General features: G+C 46.4%; 2 protein-coding genes across 6 annotated transcripts in view; both read left to right on the top strand.

The window, feature by feature from the left end:
• Positions 1 to 12,976, top strand: part of mbnl2 (muscleblind-like splicing regulator 2) — a 180,286-nt gene extending 167,310 nt beyond the window's left edge. For all 5 annotated transcript variants that reach the window (XM_084315169.1, XM_084315172.1, XM_084315171.1 and 2 more), the window contains one exon: positions 7,851 to 12,976. In XM_084315169.1, the coding sequence (XP_084171295.1) occupies positions 7,851 to 7,865 (15 nt within the window). In that variant the 3' untranslated portion in view covers positions 7,866 to 12,976. The remainder of the gene's footprint in view (positions 1 to 7,850) is intronic.
• A 3,537-nt stretch (positions 12,977 to 16,513) lies between these two features.
• rap2aa (RAP2A, member of RAS oncogene family a) overlaps positions 16,514 to 27,495 on the top strand; it is a 41,378-nt gene continuing 30,396 nt past the window's right edge. The window contains exon 1 of the mRNA XM_084314594.1: positions 16,514 to 16,908. Coding sequence (XP_084170720.1) covers positions 16,595 to 16,908 — 314 coding nt within the window. The 5' untranslated portion in view covers positions 16,514 to 16,594. The remainder of the gene's footprint in view (positions 16,909 to 27,495) is intronic.

A 27,495-nucleotide genomic window follows, 5' to 3' on the forward strand; every position in this document is an offset into this window, starting at 1 on the left:
GATCAATATTTCATTTTTTCGCCATGGCATTCATAATTCATCCAGCCTCCCTCCGGGACGCAGCTGGACCCTGTTCTGATATTGCAACGCCTCAATACCGCCACCTGGTGGATTTCGGGCGAGTTACACTCCACGCCAAACCGGAAGTGGCACTCGGTGCATCGGGGAAATTCCTCCGCCAGAGATATATTGTAACGTGGGTCTAGATACACACTCGAGTGCATTGGGATCGCTTTCGAAACGCAATAATCAATATGATTTCTGCGTTTATTGCGTCATACAAATGGGAAATGGATCTAGCAGATCGACGTCAAATAATTGGAATATTTTTCTCGTCTCTGCGAACGGTAAGAGGAATCTAACGTTATTTTCAGCTTGATTGTCCATTTCTTTGTTTGCAATCAGTCTGATCAACGTATCAACCCATACATTTACATTTAGTCATTTAGCTGAAACGCTTTTATCCAAAGCGACTTACAAGTTCTGTACGACAAGTCATCAGGAAGGGCACAACTCTATCAGCTGAGTAACAATGTTCATCAAAGTGTTGAGTGCTACAGTGTAGGTTAGTTTATTAGGACAAGTGCATCACAGTAAGGTTAGTTAGGGTTAGATTTTTTCTTTTTCTTTTTTTTTTCTTTTTTTAATTATTTCAGATAATTGTTGAAGAAGTGCGTCTTTAGTCGACGGCGAAAGATTGGACGGGATTCAGCTGTCCTAACTGGGGTGGGTAGTTCATTCCACCATTGTGGGGCAAGGACTGAGAATAGGCGGCTTCTCTTTGATGACCCTCCCGGAGCTTGGATAGGAGTAGGTCTGAGGTGGTCAGAAGATGCAGAGCGTAGGGGTCTTGAGGGTGTGTAGTTAGAGACCATTGACCGGAGGTAGGCGGGAGCGGTTCCCTTTGCCGCACGGTATGCTAGGTCGAGGGCCTTGAAGCGGATACGTGCAGCAATGGGGAGCCAGTGCAGGTCCCTAAGAAGTGGGGTGACATGGGCCGACTTCGGTAGGTTTGAGATCAGGCGGGCCGCTGCGTTTTGAATGAGTTGAAGAGGCTTGGTGGCAGTGGCCCGGGAGGCCAGCTAGCAGTGTGTTGCAGTAGTCGAGGCGGGAGATGACTGTTGATTGGACGAGGAGTTGGGTGGCTTCTTTTGTCAGGAAGGGGCGGATCCTTCTGACGTTGCTCAGGAGGAATCTGCAGGTTCTGGTTGTCGCTGCCATGTGAGCAGAGAAGTTCAACTGGTCGTCGAGGACAACACCAAGGTTCTTGGCGGTCGGGGACGTGGTCATGGCTGCATTCTCGACTGTGATGGAAAGGTCTGTCAGGGGGGAGGATTTGGCCGGCAGGTGGAGCAATTCTGTTTTGCTTAGGTTCAGTTTGAGGTGGTTGGTCGTCATCCAGGCGGAGATGTCGGACAGACAGGCCGAGATCCGCTCAGAGACGTGGGAAGGAGAGGAAGAGTTGAGTATCATCGGCATAACAATGATATGAGAAGCCATGAGACGTGATAATGTTACCCAGTGATTTAGTGTAGAGGGAGAAGAGAAGGGGTCCTAGGACCGAGCCCTGGGGGACACCCGTCCGCAGGGGGCGGGTGGCCGACAGAGTCCCTCTCCATGACACTTGGTAGGAGCGGTCATTGAGGTATGATGTCAGCCATGTCAGCGCAGATCCAGCCACTCCCATTCCTGCGAGGGTCGCGAGGAGGATCTGATGGTTGACTGTGTCGAAGGCTGCAGATAGATCTAGGAGAATCAGGACAGAGAGGCCTTTCGCTTTTGCTAAGTGAAGTGCCTCTGTGACCGCAATGAGGGCCGTTTCTGTGGAGTGGCCAGTCCGGAAGCCAGACTGATTAGGGTCTAGGAGTGTAAGAGATAAGCAGTAAGTTGGTTGGATATAGCACGTTCAAGTGTTTTAGAAAGGAAGGAGAGAAGAGAGACAGGACGATAGTTGCCTATGACGGTGGGGTTCAGGGTTGGTTTTTTTGAGGGGCGTGACTCTGGCTTGTTTTAGGGAGGTGGGGACCACCCCCGAGTTGAGTGAGGAGTTGATGGCTGCAGTTAGGAATGGGAGGATGTCCGGTGCTATGGTCTGGAGGAGTGGGGAGGGTAGCTGGTCCAGCTGGCATGTAGTCGGACGGTTCGACGTTACCAGTGTCAGGGTCTCGGCTTCTGTAATGGGAGAGAAATATGACAGAGTGAAGGATGAGGTTCTCGATTCAGTGTTTGGAATGGTTGGGAGAAGGAGCTGCGGATGTTCTCCACTTTTTCCTCAAAGAAGATTGCAAAGTCTTTGGCAGAAAAAGATGAGGGAGGAGGGGGTGGGGGGGGGAGTGAGGAGGGAGGACATGGTAGCATGCAGTTTGCGAAGATTCTTGGCAGAGGCCTCGATCCTATGGTGAAAGAAAGAAGCTTTGGCATTAGTAATGGTTTTGGAGAATGTTAACAAGAGGTTGTGATCGATGTCAGAAGTGAGGCGTGACTTTCTATACTTCCTCTCAGCCACTCTCAGGACCTGTCTTTGTTCTCTCACTGCATCCGTCAGCCATGGACTGGGTGGGAAACGGCGGGCAGGTTTCTCAACGAGGGGACAGAGCTTGTCGAAGGAGGTTCGTCACTGACAATCAAGGAATTATAAACTACACCCCCCCACCTTTCCTTCACGCATGATGAAGCACTGCATAATGTATACCGATCATATACATTTGAATTCTTTTATTCACGCATGATGAAGCATAATGTATACCGATCATATACATTCGAATTTTTTTATATAGCGTGTATAGGAAAGAAACGCCAATCGATAATCTATCATATGCATCGGGCCTATAACTCGCGTTTTAGGAATTACTGCAGAAAACCTTAAAAACATACTTATATTCACGACTGTATTAACACGACAATGTATGAATGAAAAAATATAACGTTCCCACATCCGGAACGATAGATACCCGATGTTGAATGGGCCATAGTCGATATAGCTATAATATTTAAAAAGTTATAGCCCTGCAAAGAAGGTAAACATCTCCATAGGCTTACAGCGCTGGCAGACTGGGCCCAAAGATGGGTACAATGCATGGCGGCCAATGTGTTAAGTGAGGAGGGAGATTAAACAACAAACAGTTACGGGGCGCCCTCGTGGCGCATACCATAGTGCCTCGCGCACCTACGCGGCCAACCCGGGTTCGATCCCAGCTCCCGTCGTTATTTGTCGCATGTCCTCCCCACCTCTCCTCCCGCTCACCCTCTCCTCTGTCGGTCCTGCGTGACCAATAAAGCTGTAAAAATGCTATAAAAAACAAAACAAAAAAACAGTTACAACCTTCTTAACACTTTGAGTGCCAACGACGATATTTCTTGTCCTAACTCGCCATGCATTGATTGTCAATGATGAGTTTTCTCGTTATTTCTTTTATTAGCGATATCCATTCATTTTCATCCATCCAACCTGATGTTATCGTTGGGAATGTGTCTGAGCTCGCAAAAGGGCAAATACCGCCGCCTATCGTCTCCCGGATGGTAATGCACATCATTGGATTGGATTGGGTGGCCATATGCATCAGAAAAAAAGTCCGGTCCAGGGTTTTCCCATCTCTGGCAAGCAGTGTCGTGTTACCAGATTGACTGAGGACCCTCAGAGCAGCGTCGATTATGTGTTTTGGACTATAACGTTGGATCAATAAACGCGATCAATATTTGGAATGGCGATCAGGAATTGAGTTAATCTTTTTGCAGAACATCTGATGTGAGGTAAGGACTCTATTTTACCAGTATTGGGTTAATCAAATGTTTTTTTCATAGCGATCACAACATATCTGTGTGTATGACGTTAGCGCTGACCAGGTCATGGATAATACATTACGGTTAACCTTCTGTGTAGTGAAAGGGTTAACCTGCTGTCGTGCGGCAGTGAAACCTTCCATATTTTTGCAGATAAAGGGTTAAACTGTTTGTTAGTGTGGCAGTGAAAGGGTTAACATGTTATTATTACCTCGGTTCAGATGTCGGAATCATCAAGTTCAAGTTTTGTTTTATTTGTCACGTATATAAGGTGCTTGGTTCAGTTTGAGGCCCCTGAGATTGTGCTTCATACAGTAAAAAAGTTTAAAGTATAAAGTCAAACCACCATACAAAATATACAAACTAAGGTACAACCTAAAGTACAGAATAATTGTATGCAAAATGCAAAAATTAGGTATCAGCAATTTGTTGCGTTGTTAACTAGCTAATGTTTGATATATTGCTTGTATATTACCTCAGATGGGGGTGACAGTGGCTCGGTCAGTAGAGCAGTCGTCTGGTAATCCGGAGGTTCCCGGTTCGATTCCCGCTCCTCCCGGGCAGCGTGTCGATGTGTCCTTGAGCAAGACACTTAACCCCTAATTGCTCCTGATGAGCAGGTTGGCACCTTGCATGGTTGCCTCCGCCGTCGGTGTGTGAATGTGTGAGTGAATGGGTCAAATTAATTGAACAAATTGTAAAGCGCTTTGGATAAAAGCTGTTATATAAATGCAGCCATTTACCATTTAAATAGATGGTATATTTATTTATTTTAATACAGGCTTCAATAGAACTGACACCATTGGACCTCATTCACTTAAGATTTCTCTCACGACAACCTCCTTGGAAGGTCGTAAGAGAAAGCCGATGACAATTACCCCCGGATTCACCAACGCTTGGAGAGGTTGTCTTAACTTGCCTTAGCGGTCCGCTCACAGTACGCCCGACTCTGTGGCGGCCTTAAGATGTGTACTGTACTTACTGTACGTACTACTACTGTATAGGGCAGTGCACACAGTATACTGTCTCCTAATGAAACAAGTAATTTGAATAATATAAGCCTACTGTTCATTCATTACACATGTAGGCTATACAGTGTGTGTGCGCGTGCGCTGAACAGGTGGCCAGGAGCACGCAACAAGACGGTCAGGGGAGGAAATTAGGCCACTTTACTGGCCAAATGCTAGTATTTTTTACGTTTGGCTGGTAAAAAAAATCAGATACCCGCCAGTTGGCTGGTAAGCCAAAAAGTTAGTTTCCTCCCCTGCTGGCGAGTATACAAAAAAATAAAACATTCTGCAATCACTGCACTGGCAAACGGTGCGCGTCTTCTGAGTGTTCGCTTTAGTTGACAGTGCCACGAGAGCACTGCACAAGACCACCCGCGGACATATAATGTTTAATAAACGTTTGCGCAGTACTGGCCAACCCGCGGACATATAATAATAAAAGTCCTGCGGTACTAGGCTAGCCATCAGGAGCACTCGCAAACAGATAACGTTAAACACAGCAGAAGATGGAAAACAGACAGACTGACCAACGGGGAACTGCATCCAACCCTAGTACAACCCTCGAGTATAAGTTACTAAGGACACATTTAAATCACAGAGGTGTAATGTTAGTCTACTGGAACAGTATACAGTGGTTAGCTTCTAGTTAGAGTTTTAGCTATAGCTGCTTGCTAGCTAACGTTAGCCCTGTGTGCTCAAAGCAGCCAGCTAGGTGTATCTGTTATGACTATAATGTTTCCAAAAAAGCACCGGACTACGACGTAAGGTTAGACATTTTATTTCATGCTCAAAAGCCCCTGGCTTGCACATCGCAGTCACGAAAGGGGCTAGCTCAACCAGTGCACTGTGCACAACAGCACACCAACCCAACTGACGTTACCACAACACTTGACGGTACTTCACAGCACTGTCGTAAGACCACCGTGCTGTCTTAAAGGCACAGTGTGCCTACCCAGATGCATACACAACATTGACGCGGCTTGACATACAAAGAAGTAATTATCACAATTAGCGATTTTTTTTGTCTGGTAAAAAATCTGTTTGGCTGGTAAAAAAAATCGGATACTCGCCAGTTGGCTGGTAAGCCAAAAAGTTAGTTTCCTCCCCTGAAGACGGTATAAATATGGAATATTAATAGTCTATTCCACTATAGCTATATCCACGCGATTAGCTTTAGTTTTTATTTATTTATCCACTGTCATTTGCAGTGTTGGTGTAGTGTTTTAATTTATTTGCGGACATCACGATGCCTCTTGAGCCATGACTGTGTAAATGTAAAACTTAATTTTTTATCATACAAATAGTCATATTTTTTATTATTATGATTATTTTATTCCAAGGATGTCTGTAGAGTTGACATGAACGCAATCACCATCATTCCTCCCAAATAAAGCCATTAAGAACACGGCGCACACCAGTCTGTCCGACTTACGACTGCTCTTCAGCACTCTTAGTTAGGACCCAATCCAGGAGAAGGGACCGTTGGTGAATCCCAAAATCGGCACCAAAATGTCTTAAGTGGAGCTAGGAGAAAAGTCTGTTGGTGAATGAGACCCAATGTCTGGCACCAAGCGGAGCATAGAACGCTGATATTCTGACGTATATATGACTATAGTTTTAGAGTAATCCTGTCTAATCCCAGAAAACGACGCTATGCAGCAATACCTGCAATTCACTAAAAACGTTGCCATTTCTCACCTGTACACGCTACTATTTCGAAAATCAGATCTATATTATCGGTATTATGTTTCATCATGAATGCATGAAAGGGTGGGGGGGGTCGTTTTTTGATGCTTTGATCGTCACCAACGTTACACACGTTACACACAAATGTTGTGATCGAAGTGAAGTCATGGTTGGATCACAGCAGGATTGATACCATATAGGCCTTGCCTTCACTAGGATGTACCCCAAAAAGAATATTCCAATTATCTGATCGCGAGTCCCAGTATTGGTGTCGATCGTGTCGCCAACATAATCCGCCACACATCATGCACTGGGAGCATTTCACGCTTCTCAATCCGATCGGGACAACCGCTCCCCTTGCGCGACAAAGAAAAATCAGACGGGAGACTTTTGATCGACGCACAGGCCAAGATATAATGTTTCAAAGGGTGCTCGATACTGCCACCTGGGTGGATGCGGCCGGTATTGCACTTTGGCATTCTCAAGATGATTCCCCATGTTAACCCCGAGTCTGTGTGCCTGTAATGAATGGAAATATCGAATAAAAGAAATAACGATGAAAACCCGACTATACTCTGGTTTTCGGGGGTCCTGGCGCTCAACGCATGGCGAGATAACCCGACTATCATCGGGTCTGGCGTCCAAAGTGTTAAAGATCCAATCCTCGATCAAAACATAAACAAAAGGGTATAAGGCCCCATGACTGAAACCCCAAAGTACGGTATTCGAGGAATTGTTTATTGTCTAATTGATCGACTGAGCTCTTGATACACGGACTATACGACAACAAAACCAAACCGTATAGTTTTAAAAGAGGTTTACATGTGGAAATGTTTGTAAACATTGCCGTAAAAAAGTGCCTGGTTGGCGGCTAAGTGGCGCAGTGGGCAAGGCGCTTGCCACTAACACGGGAGATGCTGGGTTCGAGCCCAGCAATCGGCGTTGCTTCCGGCTTGGCTGGTCGTTCATACTAATACAATTGGCAGTATTAGGGGGTGGGAAAGCCGGTGGGTGGGGATCGGACGTTGTGGACAGCGACTCCTACAGGTCGGTTGGTGCGCCTGTACAGCAGAATCAGGAAGTATCGGGGGCAGCGTGAGCCTCCCACGCGTTCCTCGTCGCCACTGAGAGATCGCGCTGTGCAGATGAAAAGATGCGACGGCTGCCTCCTCGTGTACCGGAGGGGACACGTGATACAAGGCTTGGTCCACATTGCAGCCGACCAGTGGGAGGCATGGTCTAACAACGTTTGAGACAGGGGAGGGGAGAAAGTAGATACAAAATAAAAGTGCCTGGTTGGACCGAGGGGATTCCACGGGTCCCGTCTGAACGCCCCCCCCCGGCTGAGTGTTCCCTCTTCTGCCCCCGAAACAGATTATCCTCAAGTAACCAACAGGAAAGGAGCGGAGTGCCAAGTGGTCGTCCTCAGGGGCAGGCAGCCCCCTACATACCACACCTACAGCCCACCCGCATGCTGACCAGAGGGGAGGGCGTGACCCCCGACCTCCATCAGCCCCCCTGTACATACCACACCTACTCCGCACCCAGCCCACCCGCATGCTGACCAGAGGGGAGGGCGTCACCCCTGACCTCCATCGCAGTACACATTATATACCCCCATCTTTTTCTTTCTTTTTTATATATTATGTAAACGTCACAAGATTTCCATATGTACAGTATAGGTATAACACACAATTGGTAGATTGTGATGGTTTTAATCATCAATATTTAACAATGACCCCCCCCCTACTCTCCTTTTTACTGTTTTGTGTGAACTCACAGGAAATGTATATCTCACAGTAATGATTGTTTTATCTAGTGCCAGATTGATTTTGTTTCTAAGCAAACAAACAAACAAACAGACAAACAAACGGCGCTGATGTTTTTAAACCCCGGATGGAATTCACATGGTCTCTAGACCGGGCTCCCCGAGGAGGAGAGGCTTCCACCTGTCGCTCACGGTGCTCCACCTCCTGGGTGCCTTCAGGTGAGCTGTCGCCGGTCAGCTGTATACCGGCAGCGCTGCCGCTGATGTATCTTTACCGCCTTTAAGGCAGTGAGACGAAAAGATGTTTCTGGCAGGCAGGTATATATATATATATATATATGTTTTTCAGAAAGCGTTGCAGCACGACGTGTCTTTGGCCCGGGTCGTGGCGGGGTCACAGTTTGAACCTTAAGAGATCCACACAACACTGGCCCTAGAAGGTTCTGTTGCTTCCGGACCGCTGGACTAGGTGTGGGGGGGGGGGGGGGGGGGTGCCTCTGCACAGACCTTTCCCCAGGATCCCCCACAGAGATGCACAGAGAGCCATGGAGCCCCGTTTGATGAGGTGTTGTTGTCCCAGGGACCCTGATCTGAGATTAGCTGTGTTGTTGACACCGGTTGTGATTTAGTGTGGAATCAATGTTGGAGGAGAGACGACCCTGCGAAGAGTGAAACCTAATAATCACGATGGACATAGTTACATGTTCTAGAGAACTCTCCCCTCAATCAACCCCTGGGTCGTCCCCAGGAGAACCCTCTTTAGGAACCAGTGGGTCGTCCCCAGGAGAACCCTCTTTAGGAACCAGTGGCTCGTCCCCAGGAGAACCCTCTTTAGGAACCAGTGGCTCGTGCCACTGTCGGGGGTCGTAGGTCAATAGATGAGGGGAGCAGACCAGGCGATCCTGGTTACAAGGTGGTAGCCGAGCTTATGAAGGTATGATCTTAAAACAAAATCAAATGTTCCATCCTGTTTTATTTGAATGTTTAGAAGTGCCTAAAGAAACGTATGTCTGCAGTCGCAAGCATCTTTTAAAGGCTCTGTGTGACAGAACAGTTGACCTATCTCCAACCCTGGGCCTTTTCTCTCCACCTTAGGTGTCCGAGGGCAGCGACGGTCGTGATTGGAGGATGGAGAGAAGAGGGCGGGCGTTTGAGATGCGTCAATCTCTCTTATCTGGCACTAATGTAATCCACCCTACCCGTTCATCTGCTTGCTGGGAGGAAATTAAAATGTTTTTGTGACGCCAATTTGACCTATCTTAAGCCCGCCCCTCTTTTCTTGATCCTCCAATCGCAACTCTCTTCCCTTGGACAAATGAAGTTTGAAGGGAGGATCAAGAGTGACATTATTACTCTATTCGTGGAGGATTCACCGTTACACAATTGTTTTGATTCAAGAATTGATATTGTTTTACTTTTCTTGGAAGACGTGTGAGCTCGGCATACGATAAAGGAAGCGGTCCGATGGAAGAGTCTCACCACGGCGTAGAGCTCGGTAACCCCGCTTTATCTGAAACCCGTCAAATAGAGCGACGGACGACACATTTCTGTGACGTCGGGTATGATGTTTGTCACATTATGCAATTCAAAGTCCTACCATTGATGTCAATCTCTTGTTGAAAACATGACATACTGTACGGAGGTGTGTGTTGGTGGACATGTGTCCAGCCAGCTCGCCTGTTGTTAGTATTCTGCCCCCTGCTGGGTTAGTGCAGAACTGCCCTGACTGACCCACAGACGGAGATGGTGCCCCAGTGAAATTATAACCCCCCTCCCTGCTTAGACATGTACACCTGTATCGATCACCTTTTATAATATACTTTGAGTTCTTGATATTGTTTTTTATTTTGCATAATGTGCAAAATGCTAATGTTTCTTTTTCCTTCTTTTTTTTGTTTCTAATGTCCTTTTCAAGTACGACCGAAATTAAGTTTGTGTTTTAGAAAAAGAAAAACAACCACAAAGTGTTTGTTAGCGTGCGTGTTTGACTAACTCGGACAAGACTTGGTGTTCTTATCAGCCCTTCTTCCGCGTGTTTGTGATTTATGCGTTTTCCTCGTGAACCTTTTTACACACATCGTCGGATGGATTATTAATAAATACACTTAAACGTAGGTTTATTAGTTTTTTCCGCTCGTTTTAGACCCACTTTTATAATGTATTCTGAAATGAATGTAATTTATTAAGCTGGCCTTTTGCTCCTCTGAGGTTTCCTCGTAGGGTCCTGTCTCGTTAGCCAATAGGAACAGCCGTCTGTGTCTCGTTAGCCAATAGGAACAGCCGTCTGTGTCTCGTTAGCCAATAGGAACAGCCGTCTGTGTCTCGTTAGCCAATAGGAAGAGTTTCAGGGATCGTGGGGAGGTGATGACGTACGGGTGGCTTTTAAACACAATAGAGGTGAAAATAGAGGTGATTGGGCAGTGTTGTCGTCAGGAGAGCTGGGGATTATTTAACGGGACAACATTTTGGATAATGAGCATTAAAGGAGCTGTAAGCGGTATTTTCTTTGTTAAATAGCTATTGTCTGACAGTCATCACTGATATAGAGTGTCTGGTCAGTAACATGGGTCTCCCAGTCCCTCCACTCTGCAGTAAACAGCCATAACTGATATAGTGTCTGGTCAGTAACATGGGTCTCCCAGTCCCTTCACTCTGCAGTAAACAGCCATCACTGATATAGAGTGTCTGGTCAGTAACATGGGTCTCCCAGTCCCTCCACTCTGCAGTAAACAGTCATCACTGATATAGTGTGTCTGGTCAGTAACATAGGTCTCTCAGTCCCTCCACTCTGCAGTAAACAGCCATCACTGATATAGAGTGTCTGGTCAGTAACATGGGTCTCTCAGTCCCTCCACTCTGCAGTAAACAGCCATCACTGATATAGAGTGTCTGGTCAGTAACATGGGTCTCCCAGTCCCTCCACTCTGCAGTAAACAGTCATCACTGATATAGAGTGTCTGGTCAGTAACATAGGTCTCCCAGTCCCTCCACTCTGCAGTAAACAGCCATCACTGATATAGAGTGTCTGGTCAGTAACATGGGTCTCCCAGTCCCTCCTGCTCTGCAGTAAACAGCCATCACTGATATAGAGTGTCTGGTCAGTAACATAGGTCTCTCAGTCCCTCCACTCTGCAGTAAACAGCCATCACTGATATAGAGTGTCTGGTCAGTAACATGGGTCTCTCAGTCCCTCCGCTCTGCAGTAAACAGCCATCACTGATATAGAGTGTCTGGTCAGTAACATAGGTCTCTCAGTCCCTCCACTCTGCAGTAAACAGCCATCACTGATATAGAGTGTCTGGTCAGTAACATGGGTCTCTCAGTCCCTCCGCTCTGCAGTAAACAGCCATCACTGATATAGAGTGTCTGGTCAGTAACATGGGTCTCTCAGTCCCTCCGCTCTGCAGTAAACAGCCATCACTGATATAGAGTGTCTGGTCAGTAACATGGGTCTCCCAGTCCCTCCACTCTGCAGTAAACAGACGTCACTGGTATCTCTTTCCAACTTTATCCAATCAGGAGAGAGAACCGTGGATATTTATTTTTACTTATCCAAGTTAAAGAAATTTGCTTACTGCACTGGCAGATTATTTTACCTGTTTAAAGCACATATTATTTTGTATCTAATAAAAGAATACATATATTATTTGCTTAAAACTAGTTCTTATTTCTGTCTGTGTGGGGTTCTCTCCAAACACTCTATCAGTGATGACTGTCGGAATGTAGAGCTATTATTTGAACATGTAGACCACTTATTTTAACAAAATAAATACCACTTACAGGATCTTTTAAGGAACAAAAAGAAATCGAGAACAATACTCCTCATTGTTGATTACTCATATCCACTGCCTCGCGTTGCTGTTGTATTGTCTTTGAGGCAGTGATACACTGAGAACCTTTTTTGGGCAACTCTGACGTACAAGTGGCCCAAGAAGTTACCTCGGCATTGATGCTTTAATCCCATTTAAAGAACATTTCGTTGCCATGACGCCATTGAATAAAACATTTTTACCCTCTGGTTCAATCTGCCTCCTGTTTCTGGGAGCAGGTCACATCCACGTCGCCCAAAACAAACGTGTCTTTGTCTGATGCATCGACTCCCATAGAGCTGTCGAGCTCGACGCATCTAATCCTCGTCACTTGTAGGACGAACACACCTTAGTCCCAGCAAGGCCATAGAATTGCTTTTATCGTGTACAAAAAGTGTATTGTATAGGTCACATTTTACAAAAAAGAAAAGTAATAAGAAAAATAATTTTCATTATAGTGTGGTATATTATAATAATTACATTGATTAGTTGCTGTGGCAACCTGAAGTTGCGATGATGAAAACTGTATTTTTGTAGTTGACGTAATTGTCTAGTTATTTTCTGCACCCCCCATTAGTGTACTACCGGGCCCCAGCGCGTTAGAGTGTACTACCGGGCCCCAGCGCGTTAGAGTACTACCGGGCCCCAGCGTGTTAGAGAGTACTACCGGGCCCTGTTAGAATGTACTACCAGGCCCCAGCGCGTTAAGAGTGTACTACCGGGCACATGGTGCCGGTTCACCAAGGCATCGCTTACCAGTACCTTGCTCTCGTAACCATATACTATTTTTTTTGTGTTTTAATGGCATGTTACACATCTCACGGGAAAAGGAGAAATATCCCACCAAAAGTCAAATGGATCAACAAACAGTCCCCCCCCCCCCCCCCTGCCCCGCCCTGGTGTTTTAGAGACAAACAGTCCCCCCCCCCCCCCCCCCCGCAAAGTCAAGAAGTTGTATTTGATGGTTCAATAGCTGTTTAGAGACAAAAGTCAAGAAGTTGTATTTGATGGTTCAATAGCTGTTTAAAATTGCACTTTGTTCCCAGAGTATAATTCTTATTTTTTTTCAAATTGTAGTTAAACTCTTATGTTTGACAATTTTGACCTAATTTATTTAACCTGAAAACAAAAAGGCATCATTTGACAGCGATACTACTGGTATTTTAAACTGGATGTTTAATTTCTTTTATTTAAATTTTTTGTAAATGCGTGAATGTCATACTACAGTAGTATGCATCTATAGCACGTGCCACTCATCCGAGAGTTCAGATCGCCCAGTCAGATGAGGTTATGGACAGTAAGAGAGTTCAGATCGCCCAGTCAGATGAGGTTATGGACGACAGTCCGAATGTTCGCTCTCACTGACCCCCAACAGCAACATTATCCAAAAGCACTTTCTGAACGGTTGGTAAACTGAACAGACAAGTTTTTTTTTCCTTTTTTTTTTTTTTTGAACTTTGCCTTACCTTTTGATGTACTTGTTTTCTTAAGTTTGTATGTGTTCTTTCTCGTGAAAGTTTATATATAGTGTGGTAAGTCTATTTCAATTAGATTTCAGTGAGTGATTCTGTGAGACGAGATACTCGCTGCAAGTTTTTTTTATTTTTTTTTCTACTTTTAATTATTGTTATTTGTTCGTTTTTCATTTTTGAGGCCAAAATGGTAGATTGTAACACAAACACTTTCCTGAGAAACGCTTGACGAGAGGACTGGCCCGTCATTCCAGATGGTTGTGTGCTCAAGTTTATGCAGAGGGTTTATATCAAGAAGTGGATATTCTCCATTTAGCCAAACATACTAACTGTAAAAAAAATAATGTTTTTACAGTATGTTTGGAATTATTTGTCAAATCACAACTTGGGATATGGGTTCTCGTGGTGGTGGAGGTGCTGCACCGACTGATGACGACCTCTCGTTAGAAACAACACTTTGATGATCATGTGGTCATGTGGCTGTTTGATGAGCGTGCTTGTTGAATTAACCCCTGCAGGAGCCAGAGACTCGGCCTGAAAGGACAAACCTTTATCCATTTTAAATCTGTTTATGTGACTATTTTAAATATTTTATTTGTGCATAATTTTGTGTTCTTTCATGTGAATAATTTTGTTCCAGTAAATAAAAATAAAAAAGCTGTAAAATCTAATGGTAAACAAAAATAAAAAAATAAAGAAAAAACAAAAATAATAAAAAAAAAAAGTTAAGTAAAAAAAGAAACAAGTGAGTTTGTTTGATTGTGCACTATATGAACTGTGTGTTTGCATCTGCGTTTTTCATGTGTGATTAATTTCAAGATGTTTATACTTTTACATTTTACAATTTCATATTCTACCATGGAAGGACAATATCTGACTTACAGTCAAATATATTTGTTAGTCTCATACACATATATTTTCCCTCTGGATCAATAAAGTATTTCTATTCTATATAAAATATATATATATTCTGTAGAAATGGCAGATTATAATAGGAGCATTTGGAACAGAGGACACATTTTTGCTTAGAGGTGTTACTTCTGTGCCATCAGAGGGTTTTGTCTGTTTGTAGACGTTCACTAGTGTAAGTCTGACATATTTCACTAGACGGTCGCATGTGAAGACATCCTGTGTGGTTGTTGCATGAGAGAGAGAGAGACGTTAAGCTGCTGGCTGGATTCTGTACCATAAGGATGAAGTGTTAACAGGTAAGATACGGACGCCCTGCCCTTCAACACTCTAGATCTGATAGACAAAAGAGGCAGCATTATAGGTCTTCTTCACCAATTCCAATTATTACATTTGTTATTTCCTTTCAAATTGAGGGGCCGCGGTTTATAAAATGTTTTTTTTACAACAACTAAAAACGTCTGAAACTCTTTTAACTCAGAGTAGCTTCATGATTTACTGCAGAATTAGTTTTACACCAGTAACTTGGCACCGTTATTGCTTTAATAGAACTGTCGTTATCTCAGTGGCTTTGTGGGATATAGCTCCTGTATGCATAACGGTTATTACAAAATAACAATATAGAGCATATACCCACATGTAAATATAGAGCTAGTTAACAGTTATTACAAAATAACAATATAGAGCACATACCCACATGTAAATATAGAGCTAGTTAACCGTTATTACAAAATAACAATATAGAGCATATACCCACATCATGTAACGGTTACATAATCGGTTTGTGTTACATATCAATGCTGTCGTCTGGTCTGTCCCAAGTTTACCGGCGCTGAGCAGCTTTCGAACAACAGCCCCAGCAGCTAACATCATATCATCAGACAGCAGCGACACTATAGCTGCAGCAGCGGCGGCGTTACCATGGCAACAGCATCATCAGACAGCAGCGACACTAGCTGCAGCAGCGACGTTACCGTGGCAACAGCATCATCAGACAGCAGCGACACTAGCTGCAGCAGCGGCGGCGTTACCGTGACAACAGCATCCGCTGCACTCTGCTCCTCTTGGATACACGTCCCCCGAGCCGCCGCTCTGATTGGACGAGCCCTCCTGGGACGTCATTATCACCGGGGTATAACCGGATGATGATGGGGATTTTAACCCTTTCACCGCCGCCGCACTACCAACACGGTTAACCCTTTCACTGCCCCACACGACAGAAGGTTAACCCTTTACTATCGGTCAGCCGTCGGTTGTGTTGTGTGATAGTAAAGGGTTAACCTTCTGTCGTGTGGCAGTGAAAGGGTTAACACATGATGAACGGATCTCACTGGCTCCCCCGGTGATGAGGGCGGGACAGAGCGAGCGGACGTCACCATTGGGCTGTTGTTCGCACATCTGTCTTCCTGCGCGGGGAGGGGAGGCAGGACCCGGGTGTCTACGGAAGCCGAGTGGGGCCTAGTGGCCGGTAACGGGGGTCTCTCTCTCTCCACCCGAGAGGAGTACGGCGGCCGGGACGGTGCCACGGTGGTGATGATGAGCGAATAATAAAGCAACGAAGAGAAGACATGTCAGGGAGAGATGGTGGTGATGATGATGATGATGATGATAACGAAACAAAGGGACGAAAGTTTGTTTTATTAATAAGACTATATAGTATTTATTATTTCTCAACATTTTCTTAGCTCGCCTCAAATCCGTTCTTCTTCCAGCTGGGGGTCGTCGGCCAGTGTCTTCGATGGAGCAAGTTTTTTTTTTCTGATCATGCAGAGAGAGAGGGAGAGGATGGTGGGCAGATGAAGAACAACCAGCACGATTTATTCTTTTTTCTATTCCTCCTCTGATTTTTGTAAATCGCACCAGTCCTCCCCTTGATGCTCGTCTCGTCATCAATGTCTGGACCTTCTATTATAATGAACTCCGTCCGTCGCGTCTTTGTGCTCCGGAGCTGAGAGGAGACAGTACTGTGTTTATTACTGACAGCCCGTTCAGATGGTTGTGGATGTAATAATAATTCATAACGGTGGTGGGGGGGGGGGGGTATTTTAGCTCGGTTCAATAATGTTGAGATCGATACCTTTCGCCAATAATCTCTTGACGATGATTTCAACTTTCCGCTAATAATAATAACAACCGGGAGGAGAGGAGGGAGCAGCTATCATGCGCGAGTATAAAGTGGTGGTTCTGGGCAGCGGCGGGGTCGGGAAGTCCGCCCTCACGGTCCAGTTCGTCACCGGGACCTTCATCGAGAAGTACGACCCGACCATCGAGGACTTCTACCGCAAGGAGATCGAGGTGGACTCCTCCCCGTCGGTGCTGGAGATCCTGGACACGGCCGGCACCGAGCAGTTCGCCTCCATGCGGGACCTCTACATCAAGAACGGCCAGGGCTTCATCCTGGTCTACAGCCTGGTGAACCAGCAGAGCTTTCAGGACATCAAGCCGATGCGAGATCAGATCATAAGAGTGAAAAGGTTGGTACACAAATAAAAATGATTCATGTCCAGATTGTGTTTCATTGTGGATGTTGTGTAGGGTTCTAATCCCTGCCTGGCATATAGGCCCTGTGCTGCTGTCAGGATGGGGGCCTAGGCCTGCTCCATGTGTCACAAACAGTACTGTATTTGTAAATCTGGTATGTCATAAATGTATAGGTGTAGCAGTACTGTCTATCTGTATGTCGTGTGTGTCATATATGTTATGATGAATTGAAAATGGGGGACCCTGATGTAAACGAGACAAAAGTCTTTCTCTGGTCTGCATCCCCTTAACAATTGTGTGTATTGAGCCGTACTGTATTATTGTACCCATTCTGCAATCTGTTAATAAAGTTTTCAATCAGTCAATCAATCTCTGGAAGCTGCATTAGTGGAGATGCTGGACTCCTTGAGGGCAGTGTACTGTACAGTATAGGCTACACAACGCGTGTCTGTTCGGGTACAGGACGGCTACCTGGCCACCTCCGTGAAGCGTTGCACTCCTCGTGTCCTGTAGTAACGCCTCCACACTGTACTCTCTTCAAGTTCACATCTTCTGATATTTCATAGACATTTTCAAACGCGTTTTCTCTGTAGCCTCTGTGGACTCGTCTCTATAGCTCCCCTGTTCTCACAGCCCGCATGCTGAGTGACAGCCTCTCTTAGACACATCACACATGTCCATCAGGGATGTGAGCGCCAGGCCCTCCTGGCAGCGCAAGGTGCAGTAGATACAGTAGATATCATCAGTGAGAGTACAGTAGAGTACAGTAGATACTGTTCTGATGTTCGCTGGTCAACTGTGCCGGATGCTGCAACCTCTTAAGAAACAGCCAGAATACCCGGGAGTCCATCATCCAACAGAGAGAGAGAGAGAGAGGAGAGAGAGACAGAGAGAGAGAGGGAGAGAGGGAGAGCGAGAGAGAGAGGGGGAGAGAGGGAGACAGGGAGAGGGAGACAGAGAGAGGGAGAAAGATACAGAGACAGAGGGAGAGAGAGAGGGAAAGAGAGATACAGAGAGAGAGAGACAGAGAGAGATAAAGAGAGAGAGAGGGAGACAGAGAGAGAGAGGGAGAAAGAGAGGGAGAGAGACAGAGAGAGAGATAAAGAGAGAGAGAGAGGGAGACAGAGAGAGATAGAGACAGAGAGGGAGACAGAGAGAGAGAGAGAGATGGAGAGAGAGACAGATGGAGAGAGAGACAGATGGAGAGAGAGAGGTAGAGAGAGAGATAAAGAGAGACAGAGGGAGAGAGAGAGAGAGAGAAAGAGAGGGAGAGAGAGAGGCAGAGAGAGATAAAGAGAGAGAGAGACAGAGGGAGAGAGAGAGAGAGAAAGAGGCAGAGAGAGAGAGAGAGGCCTGCTTTATGACACCAGACCCTCAAAAACACAACTAAAGCAATATGGGGGGGGTTCTGGAGTCACAGCATTAGGAGGAAGCACACTTACTGTGAGAGCCCAATTTCTGCCAAGAAGAAGTGTTTTTAATTAACAAGCGCAAGCTGTTTTGGGAAGAAGGGAGAACAGAAAAGCAGAGCGGTCCAAACCAGGAGACAGGATGGAGGTGGTCTGATGAACGAGCGCCGTGACGAGGATGAGGTAGATATGAGGTCACAGGTAGATATGAGGTCACTGCCGGAGTGGGAGAGAGAGAGGGGGGGGGGGGGGGGGGGTGATTGATACACGGAGGGGTTAAGCGAGGGCGTCTGATTAGCCTGTCCGGTTCGCTGGTAGACGAAGTAACGGCTGCACACCCACCGTAACCTCGTTTTAACACTTTGCCAGATTAAAGTCGTGTTTGGGCCTAAGTCGTTCAGTGCCAAAAACGAGAAAATTCATTTCTGGGTCGTTATTCCTTTTTTTCGATATTTGTATTCATTATCCACCCAGGGAGCCTGTTGTTGCCATATGGAATGAGTCTGAGGTCCCCAAGGTGCAATACCGGCCGCATCCCGCTAGACGGCGGTATCGAGCACCCTTTGCAACCTTGTATCTTCCCCTGTGGGACGGCCAAACGTCTCCGGTTTCATGTTTCCTAGTCGGGCGAGGGCAGTCGTTCTGCCGGTTCCATCGAAGCGCGTCAAATAACCCCGATCCATATGTTGTGGTGGATTATGCCGTGGGCCAAATGGGCATTGGATGTACCAGATGGCGATCAAACAATTGGAATATTATTTTTGGAATACTCCCGATCACAGGTAAGAATGATCTGACGTCAATTTTAGCTTGATCGTGCAATGCGTTCATACCGATCGGGCTGATAAGCGTTTTTAGTGTTCAATGCGAATGCCGTTACTGACAATCAAATAATCAGAAACGACCCCCCCCTTTCATGCATTCATGATGGAACATAATACCTATGATATAGATTTGATTTCGGGATAATAACATGTACAGGCAAGAAATGGCAACGTCTATAGTGGAATTGACGTATACGGCTATAACTCAGCATTTCATGAATTACCCTAGACCGCTCTAAAACCATACTTATATTCACCACGGTATAACACAGGAACGTATGGATGGAAACATTTATTCTTTTTCACATATTGAACGATAGATAGGTGATGTCAAATGGGCCATAGTATTGTATCCATATAATATAGAATATAGTTATAGCTCTACAAACAAGGTGACGTATCCCTATCTATCTACTGGTGGCGTCGCCCTCGTGGCGCATACCATAGTGCCTCGCGCACCTACGCGGCCGACCCGGGTGCTACATTCTGAGTGCATAGTAATATAGACTAGGGCTGGGCGATATGGCCAAAAACGTTATCGCGATAAAATGATAAAATTATTTTCATATAACTCGACATCGATAATTATCGTCGATATAATGTCTGTCAAGTTTAATTAACTTCTTATGCCCGGCGCCGATGGACGGGCTATTAATAGACTTGTTTTGCTGCTGCGAATGTCTCGAGTTGATGTCGTCATCAGTCCGCGCACGTTAGCAGTTAGCCAGAGCAAGCAGTGTATCCCATGACAATGTACTAAATATCCCTAAAATACTCCGTTCCGCCCCAATACATTGCAACGACGTCCACCGTATACCCCACACTACTATAACCGTGGCGTCAGAATTCACGCCACACACACACTCGGCACGTAAACTATAAAATAGCGCCGTGCAAGCTAATTATCCTAGTCAGCCAAACTATAAAATAGCGCCGTGCAAGCTAATTATCCTAGCCAGCCATGTTTCCAATGTACTAAATATCCCTAAAATACTCTGTTCCGCCCCAATACATTGCAACGACGTCCACCGTATACCCCACACTACTATAACCGTGGCGTCAGAATTCACGCCACACACACACACGGCACGTAAACTATAAAATAGCGCCGTGCAAGCTAATGATCCTAGCCAGCCTTGTTTACTACCCAGAGGTGCAGCGCGGGTCTCCTTCGCTCTCGGCCATCTCCTTCACTGATTGGTTGTTAGTTCGTGTGCTCATATCCAAGCTTGGAAAATCGATATATCGAAACTTTGCGACCACGTTTCATGTTTATTTCGAGGAAATAATTTATCGCGATAGTTATCGTTATCGTTTTATCGCCCAGCCCTAATATAGACATAATTTAGCATTATAGGTAGTAGTATACATATAGTAGCATAGTACATAGTAGTAAGACTTATTAGCATGATAGGTAGTAGACTAGTAGTATAAGGATAGTAACATAGTAGTAAGGTACATAATAGTAAAAAGACAGTAAGAAGGTTAGTTTTTTGTATAATAAGTCTACCTGTATGTTCTCTAGGGCTTGTTGTTTATCAGTGTTCATCCTTTCTACACCAATGGTAGCCTTGTTGTTTATCAGTGTCTACTCTATAGATATTATATACTATAGAATGATACTAATACTAATCGAACCCCCCCTTCCCCCCATGTTAATAATATGATTTTGTTATTAATAGTGAACGTGACATAATCAAACAAGTGAGCTATCTGGCTGCTGTCATTGCTAACAGCTAGATATTTGCGAGTCGCAGCAGGCTAACGTTGTTTCCAGGAACAAAAGCATTCATTCAGAAAGTTACATCGTTGATGCTTGAAATGTCTGAGCTTCCTGTAATGCTACCTGGCTAGCTAGCGAGCTGTACCCAGCATGCCGTTCAGCGGTGTAACAGTTAATATGGTCCCGTCTCAACACAGTGTAGGTGCCAGTATAAAAACAAGACTATTTGAATATTTGAAAATCGATGCCCATCTCTACTATGTAGTCAATCAACACAAACATAATACTCCATATAATATTTTGTATAATGTATATTTACTGCTGTGATTCGCTCAACCTTCCCACTAGCAATTCTGCTGCCAGTTTCAGTTCTCCATGCTCCCCTGAGAAGGAGCTGCGTCGTTAGCTCGTCTGAGAAGCAGCGTTAGCTCCCCTGAGAAGCCTCGTTAGCTCCCCTGAGAAGCCTCGTTAGCTCCCCTGAGAAGCCGCGTTAGCTCGTCTGAGAAGCCGCGTTAGCTCGTCTGAGAAGCCGCGTTAGCTCGTCTGAGAAGCCGCGTTAGCTCGTCTGAGAAGGAGCAGCCTCGTTAGCTCGTCTGAGAAGCCGCGTTAGCTCGTCTGAGAAGGAGCAGCCGCGTTAGCTCCCCTGAGAAGCCTCGTTAGCTCCCCTGAGAAGCCTCGTTAGCTCGTCTGAGAAGCCTCATTAGCTACCCTGAGAAGCCTTGTTAGCTCCCCTGAGAAGCCGCGTTAGCTCCCCTGAGAAGCCTCGTTAGCTCCCTTGAGAAGTCTTGTTAGCTCCCCTGAGAAGCCGTGTTAGCTCCCCTGAGAAGCCTTGTTAGCTCGTCTGAGAACCCTCGTTAGCTCGTCTGAGAAGCCTTGTTAGCTCGTCTGAGAAGCCTCGTTAGCTCGTCTGAGAAGCCTTGTTAGCTCGTCTGAGAAGCCTCGTTAGCTCCCCTGAGAAGCCGCGTTAGCTCCCCTGAGAAGCCTCGTTAGCTCCCCTGAGAAGCCGTGTTAGCTCCCCTGAGAAGCTGCGTTAGCTCCTCTGAGAAGCCTCGTTAGCTCGTCTGAGAAGGAGAAGCCTCGTTAGCTCGTCTGAGAAGGAGCAGCCTCGTTAGCTCGTCTGAGAAGCCGCGTTGGCTCGTCTGTGAAGGAGCAGCCTCGTTAGCTTGTCTGAGAAGGAGCAGCCTCGTTAGCTCGTCTGAGAAGGAGCAGCCTCGTTAGCTCGTCTGAGAAGGAGCAGCATCGTTAGCTCGTCTGAGAAGGAGCAGCCTCGTTAGCTCGTCTGTGAAGGAGCAGCCTCGTTAGCTCGTCTGTGAAGGAGCAGCCTCGTTAGCTCGTCTGAGAAGGAGCAGCCTCGTTAGCTTGTCTGAGAAGGAGCAGCCTCGTTAGCTCATCTGAGAAAGAGCAGCCTCGTTAGCTCGTCTGAGAAAGAGCAGCCTCGTTAGCTCGTCTGAGAAAGAGCAGCCTCGTTAGCTCATCTGAGAAAGAGCAGCCTCGTTAGCTCGTCTGAGAAGGAGCAGCCTCGTTAGCTCGTCTGTGAAGGAGAAGCCTCGTTAGCTCGTCTGAGAAGGAGCAGCCTCGTTAGCTTGTCTGTGAAGGAGCAGCCTCGTTAGCTCGTCTGAGAAGGAGCAGCCTCGTTAGCTCGTCTGAGAAAAAGCAGCCTCGTTAGCTCGTCTGAGAAGGAGCAGCCTCGTTAGCTCGTCTGAGAAGGAGCAGCCTCGTTAGCTCGTCTGAGAAGGAGCAGCCTCGTTAGCTCGTCTGAGAAGGAGCAGCCTCGTTAGCTCGTCTGAGAAGGAGCAGCATCGTTAGCTCCCCTGAGAAGGAGCAGCCTCGTTAGCTCGTCTGAGAAGGAGCAGCATCGTTAGCTCCCCTGAGAAGGAGCAGCCTCATTAGCTTGTCTGTGAAGGAGCAGCCTCGTTAGCTTGTCTGAGAAGGAGCAGCCTCGTTAGCTCGTCTGAGAAAGAGCAGCCTCGTTAGCTCGTCTGAGAAAGAGCAGCCTCAGAGAGAGAGAGAGAGAGAGAGAGGTCATCATTCGGCACGCATGCGATGCATGAATGCGATTCGTATCTGCGATTAACCCATCCCGTCGTCCTTCCCCCCCAAGGGCAGCCGGGAGCAGACAGGCGTAAACGTGAGCCGCGCCAGGGGACCAATCCAAGTGCTCCTGTCCGTCTTCGTCAAGGACGCCACAGCGTTAGCGATCTATTGTTGTTGTGCATGTTTTTCCATTGGGTTTATCTTATCGGGGGGGGTAACCCTTGCGAGCACGGGGAGAACATGCAAACTCCACACAGAAAGGCCTGGGAGATACCCCACCTGGGTAACTGGCATCATGGAAACCTGGTCCCCAAGCGGGAATCGAACCCTGGACCTTCTTGCTGTGAGGCGACAGTGTTAACCACTACACCACCGTGCCGCCTCGTTAGCTCGTCTGAGAAAGAGCAGCCTCGTTAGCTCGTCTGAGAAAGAGCAGCCTCGTTAGCTCGTCTGAGAAGGAGCAGCCTCGTTAGCTCGTCTGAGAAAGAGCAGCCTCGTTAGCTCGTCTGAGAAGGAGCAGCCTCGTTAGCTTGTCTGTGAAGGAGCAGCCTCGTTAGCTCGTCTGAGAAAGAGCAGCCTCGTTAGCTTGTCTGTGAAGGAGCAGCCTCGTTAGCTCGTCTGAGAAGGAGCAGCCTCGTTAGCTTGTCTGTGAAGGAGCAGCCTCGTTAGCTCGTCTGAGAAGAAGCAGCCTCGTTAGCTCGTCTGTCACTCAACTCAGGCTAAAATACACCGGTGGTTCTAGACTCATATAAACGTTCCCATAAATCTATGACTCCAGGTAAAAGAACGAGGTCAACATGTGTTTCCCTCATAAGAGATTTGCAGGGAGAAAGGTATGTGAGCGCCAAGCCCTCCTGTTACCTTTGGCGTGTGTGTGTGTGTGTGTGTGTGTGTGTGTGTGTGTGTGTGTGTGTGTGTGTGTGTGTGTGTGTGTGTGTGTGTGTGTGTGTGTGTGTGTGTGTGTGTATGAACCACTCCAAAGGCGTCACCCCTAAGCCCTAACCCCTCGTCGGGTAACTGATGCCAAGGGCACTCGGCCGAGCTCTGGAAGTCCATCTCTCACAAACTGGAACTGGCTGATGAGTGGTCCTGCTCTTCCTGTCTGGCAAACCCGTTTTTACCAAGAAACAGCGACGTTCAGATAAATATAGTGGAGTGAGAAGTAGGGTCGGGCTCCGTGTAAGGGTGTGGACGTTACAGGTACTTCTAAATGTAGAAAGTACAGTAGGATATTTTTTTTAGATTCCCACAGTACAAGACAGTGCAACGAGATTGTGTACGTCCAACCAGGATGTGACAATCAACAGTCAGTTGCAATATAAGACACATATAAATAAAACTGTACAGTAAAGTGCAATGGTTAGTGTTGTGAAGGGCCAGATTAAACCGAATATATATATTTATTTATATATATATATTTAATTGTATTTGTATATTCTCTAATATTCCCTGATATCCCTTGTATATTCCTTGTACAATATGCATTGAATATCCATTCTAGCCTACTGAACATCCCATAATAGTCTCCATTCTACTATTGGTCGAGACCTTGGTGCCAGGCTGCCATACCCCTCAGACCCAGTTCAAACGTACCGCTCCACATGTACGAACAAGTCCTAGTTCCGCGTAGGAATCTGACTACCGCACCACTAATGGGACTATTTGTTCATAGTGCGTATATATACTGCGCTACTAAAGTAGGACTTTCTTTTCAGTCCAGTTTCTTACCCTCCAATAGAGTCACAGACGTAAAGCCTCCCCGCGACGCCACGTGTGGGAGTAAGGCCAAGTTCGCCTACCATCGGTATTGAGACATCGTGTATATTAATATTTGAATAGTCATATTTGGCACTATATCGTCGAGTTGGACGTAGTCTATTAAGCTAATAATAGTCTGTTAATATATAGTGCTTCGTGCGGTGAGAATACTACCGTAGTCAGTACCCCATCGTTTCGGGCAGAGAACTGGCTGCTTACCCAGGGTGGTTGACCCCACGTGAAGCTGCACCCGAGGAGCCCCAGAGCCGACGAGCGAGTGGACCTGTATACCGGATTATTCTACCGACGACAGCCCGCCTTCCCAGGCACGGATTATGCTTTGTATACTTTGATTATTCCATGGATAATGACCCCCGACACTGCCGTGTGTTGGAACCCCCCCCCCCCTGGAGAGGACGCAAGGTGAGGAGACGCTCTGCAAGACGAGGTCGCTTCACGTCTCTCCCCCGTGGACCGGAGAGAGCCGGCCCACAAAGAGTCCACCTGCTTTCATCTGTGGTCCAAGGATCGCCGGCGCATTGAACGGCACTACAGTGGGTTCACCTGGGATACCCTTGGCCGGATGAGGCAGCCGGATTCTACCCCCCCCCCACTCCTACTCCTGTCGGCTTACAAGCGACCGGATTAACCCCCCCTAGTGTGTCCAGTATATAATCATTAAAGTATCATTGCTGTTATTCCTTAAACTATTCCAGGTCGTATATGTACCACCTGCGCCTTCAGAGATTGGACATTCTCTATTGATATACCGACGAATACTCTTGCCATAAAAGTGCATACTAATTCCATTCATAAATGTGATTGATTTGATTAAGTGCTTGTTCTACACACCATCGCTGTGTAGAAATAAAGATCTATTTCTAATTCGTACATTTGTGTTGGATCCGTTTCATCTACGTGACAGTGTTCATCATAATATATTTATGCCGTGTACTGGGTGGCCGAATATTAAGTACAAAGGTAGTGGTAGTAAGTATCATATCTAGTAATACAGTCAGGGAATTGTACCCCTCAGTTACAGTTAGCACAATGTGCAATGGTGAGAATAAAAAAAATTTAAAAAATTAAAATAATGTCTACATAAGCTATGGCTATACACAGGTATATAAGTAGAGTTTTGATTCAAAAGTCTTGACAGCTGAGGGGAAGAAACTATTCGTGGTCCTGTTGGTTCTGCCTGGGAGGCTGCGGTAGCGTGCCCCAGAGCGAGTACCCCGCAGGCGGGTGAACAGTCCATGGTTGGGGTGAGAAGCATCTCTCAGATGATGTTCCGTGCTCTCCGTGAGCACCGCTTCTCATAGATACATGAGATGGGGGGGGGGGTCTTGGTGATGCGTTGGTGATGTTCACTACCCTCTGCAGTGATTTCCGGTCCTTAACGGTGCAGTTGCCGTACCAGACTGAGATGCAGGTGGTGAGGATGCTCTCAATCGTACAGCGATATGTACTTCTAAATGTAGGAGAGTAGAAAGTACAGTAGGATATGTACTTCTAAATGTAGGAGAGTAGAAAGTACAGTAGGATATGTACTTCTAAATGTAGGAGAGTAGAGCGGCTGGGTGGCGCAGCGGACATTGCGCTCGTCAGCAATGAAAGAGACTGGTCTCGAATCCGGGGGTCAGCATTGCCTCCGGCTTGGGCCGGCCGTCATACTACCTCAATTGGCAGAGTCAGCGGGTGGAAGTCGATGGGTGGTAATCTGGACGTTGTGGACAGCGACTCCTACAGGTCGGTTGGGGGACGCCTGCACAGCAGAGACAGGAAATGGCGGGGGTAGTGTGAGCCTCCCACATGTTACACCTCGCCAATGAGAGTCCGCGCTGGCAGGTGAAAAGATGTGACAGGCTGCCTCCTCGTGTATCGGAGGGGGGCACGTGATGCAAGGCTTCTATCCTCCCTACAACTGGCCAGTGGGGGGCATATGCGAGCAACGTTCAAGACAGGGGAGGGGAGAATTGGCACAGAGGGTAATTGGGATTGGGAAAAATTGAAGAAAGAGGAGAAAAAGTGGATCAAAAGAATAATAAATGTAGGAGAGTAGAAAGTACAGTAGGATATGTACTTCTAAATGTAGGGGGAAATAAGCAAACAATTTAAAGCATATAAAATCATAACAATAAGACACAAAGACAAGGAAAAAAGCAAGGATAACACTCACATACAGACACACACACAGACACTCTCACACACACATACAGACACTCACACACACAGACACTCTCACACACAGACAGACACACACACAGACACTCTCACACAATCACACATACAGACACACACACAGACACTCTCACACACACACATACAGACACTCACACACACAGACACTCTCACACAATCACACAGACAGACACACACACAGACACTCTCACACACACACACACACACACACACACACACACACACACACACACACACACACACACACACAAACACACACACACACACACACACCGACTCCCAAAGTCTATTATTCTTTTGAGTCACAGAGGATGCATTCTCTCCTGGCAAGACGCCAGCCTCTCAATATACACAACATAAACATAGGCCTAAATAACTTCTAATCTAACCTCGTGGTTCCGTCCACATCATATAGACCCTAAGCTTCACAAGCTTCCAGCGAGATGTAAGACCATTAGCCGACTTAATCTTGTGTTTGTATCATGGAGTCACTAGGCCTTCCTTTGAGATCAGAGGCCTTGGGAAGGAAGTCCTCTTTGATTTCCACTCATAGCCCGTGACCGATGTACGATGTGCGATTCATACTTTATTTAGAGAGGCGTGTCTGGGAACGGTGTGTTCCTGGACCGT

The sequence above is a fragment of the Notolepis coatsorum genome (assembly GCF_963971535.1).
Source record: "Notolepis coatsorum genome assembly, chromosome: 5".
Classification (NCBI taxonomy): Eukaryota; Metazoa; Chordata; class Actinopteri; order Aulopiformes; family Paralepididae; genus Notolepis; species Notolepis coatsorum.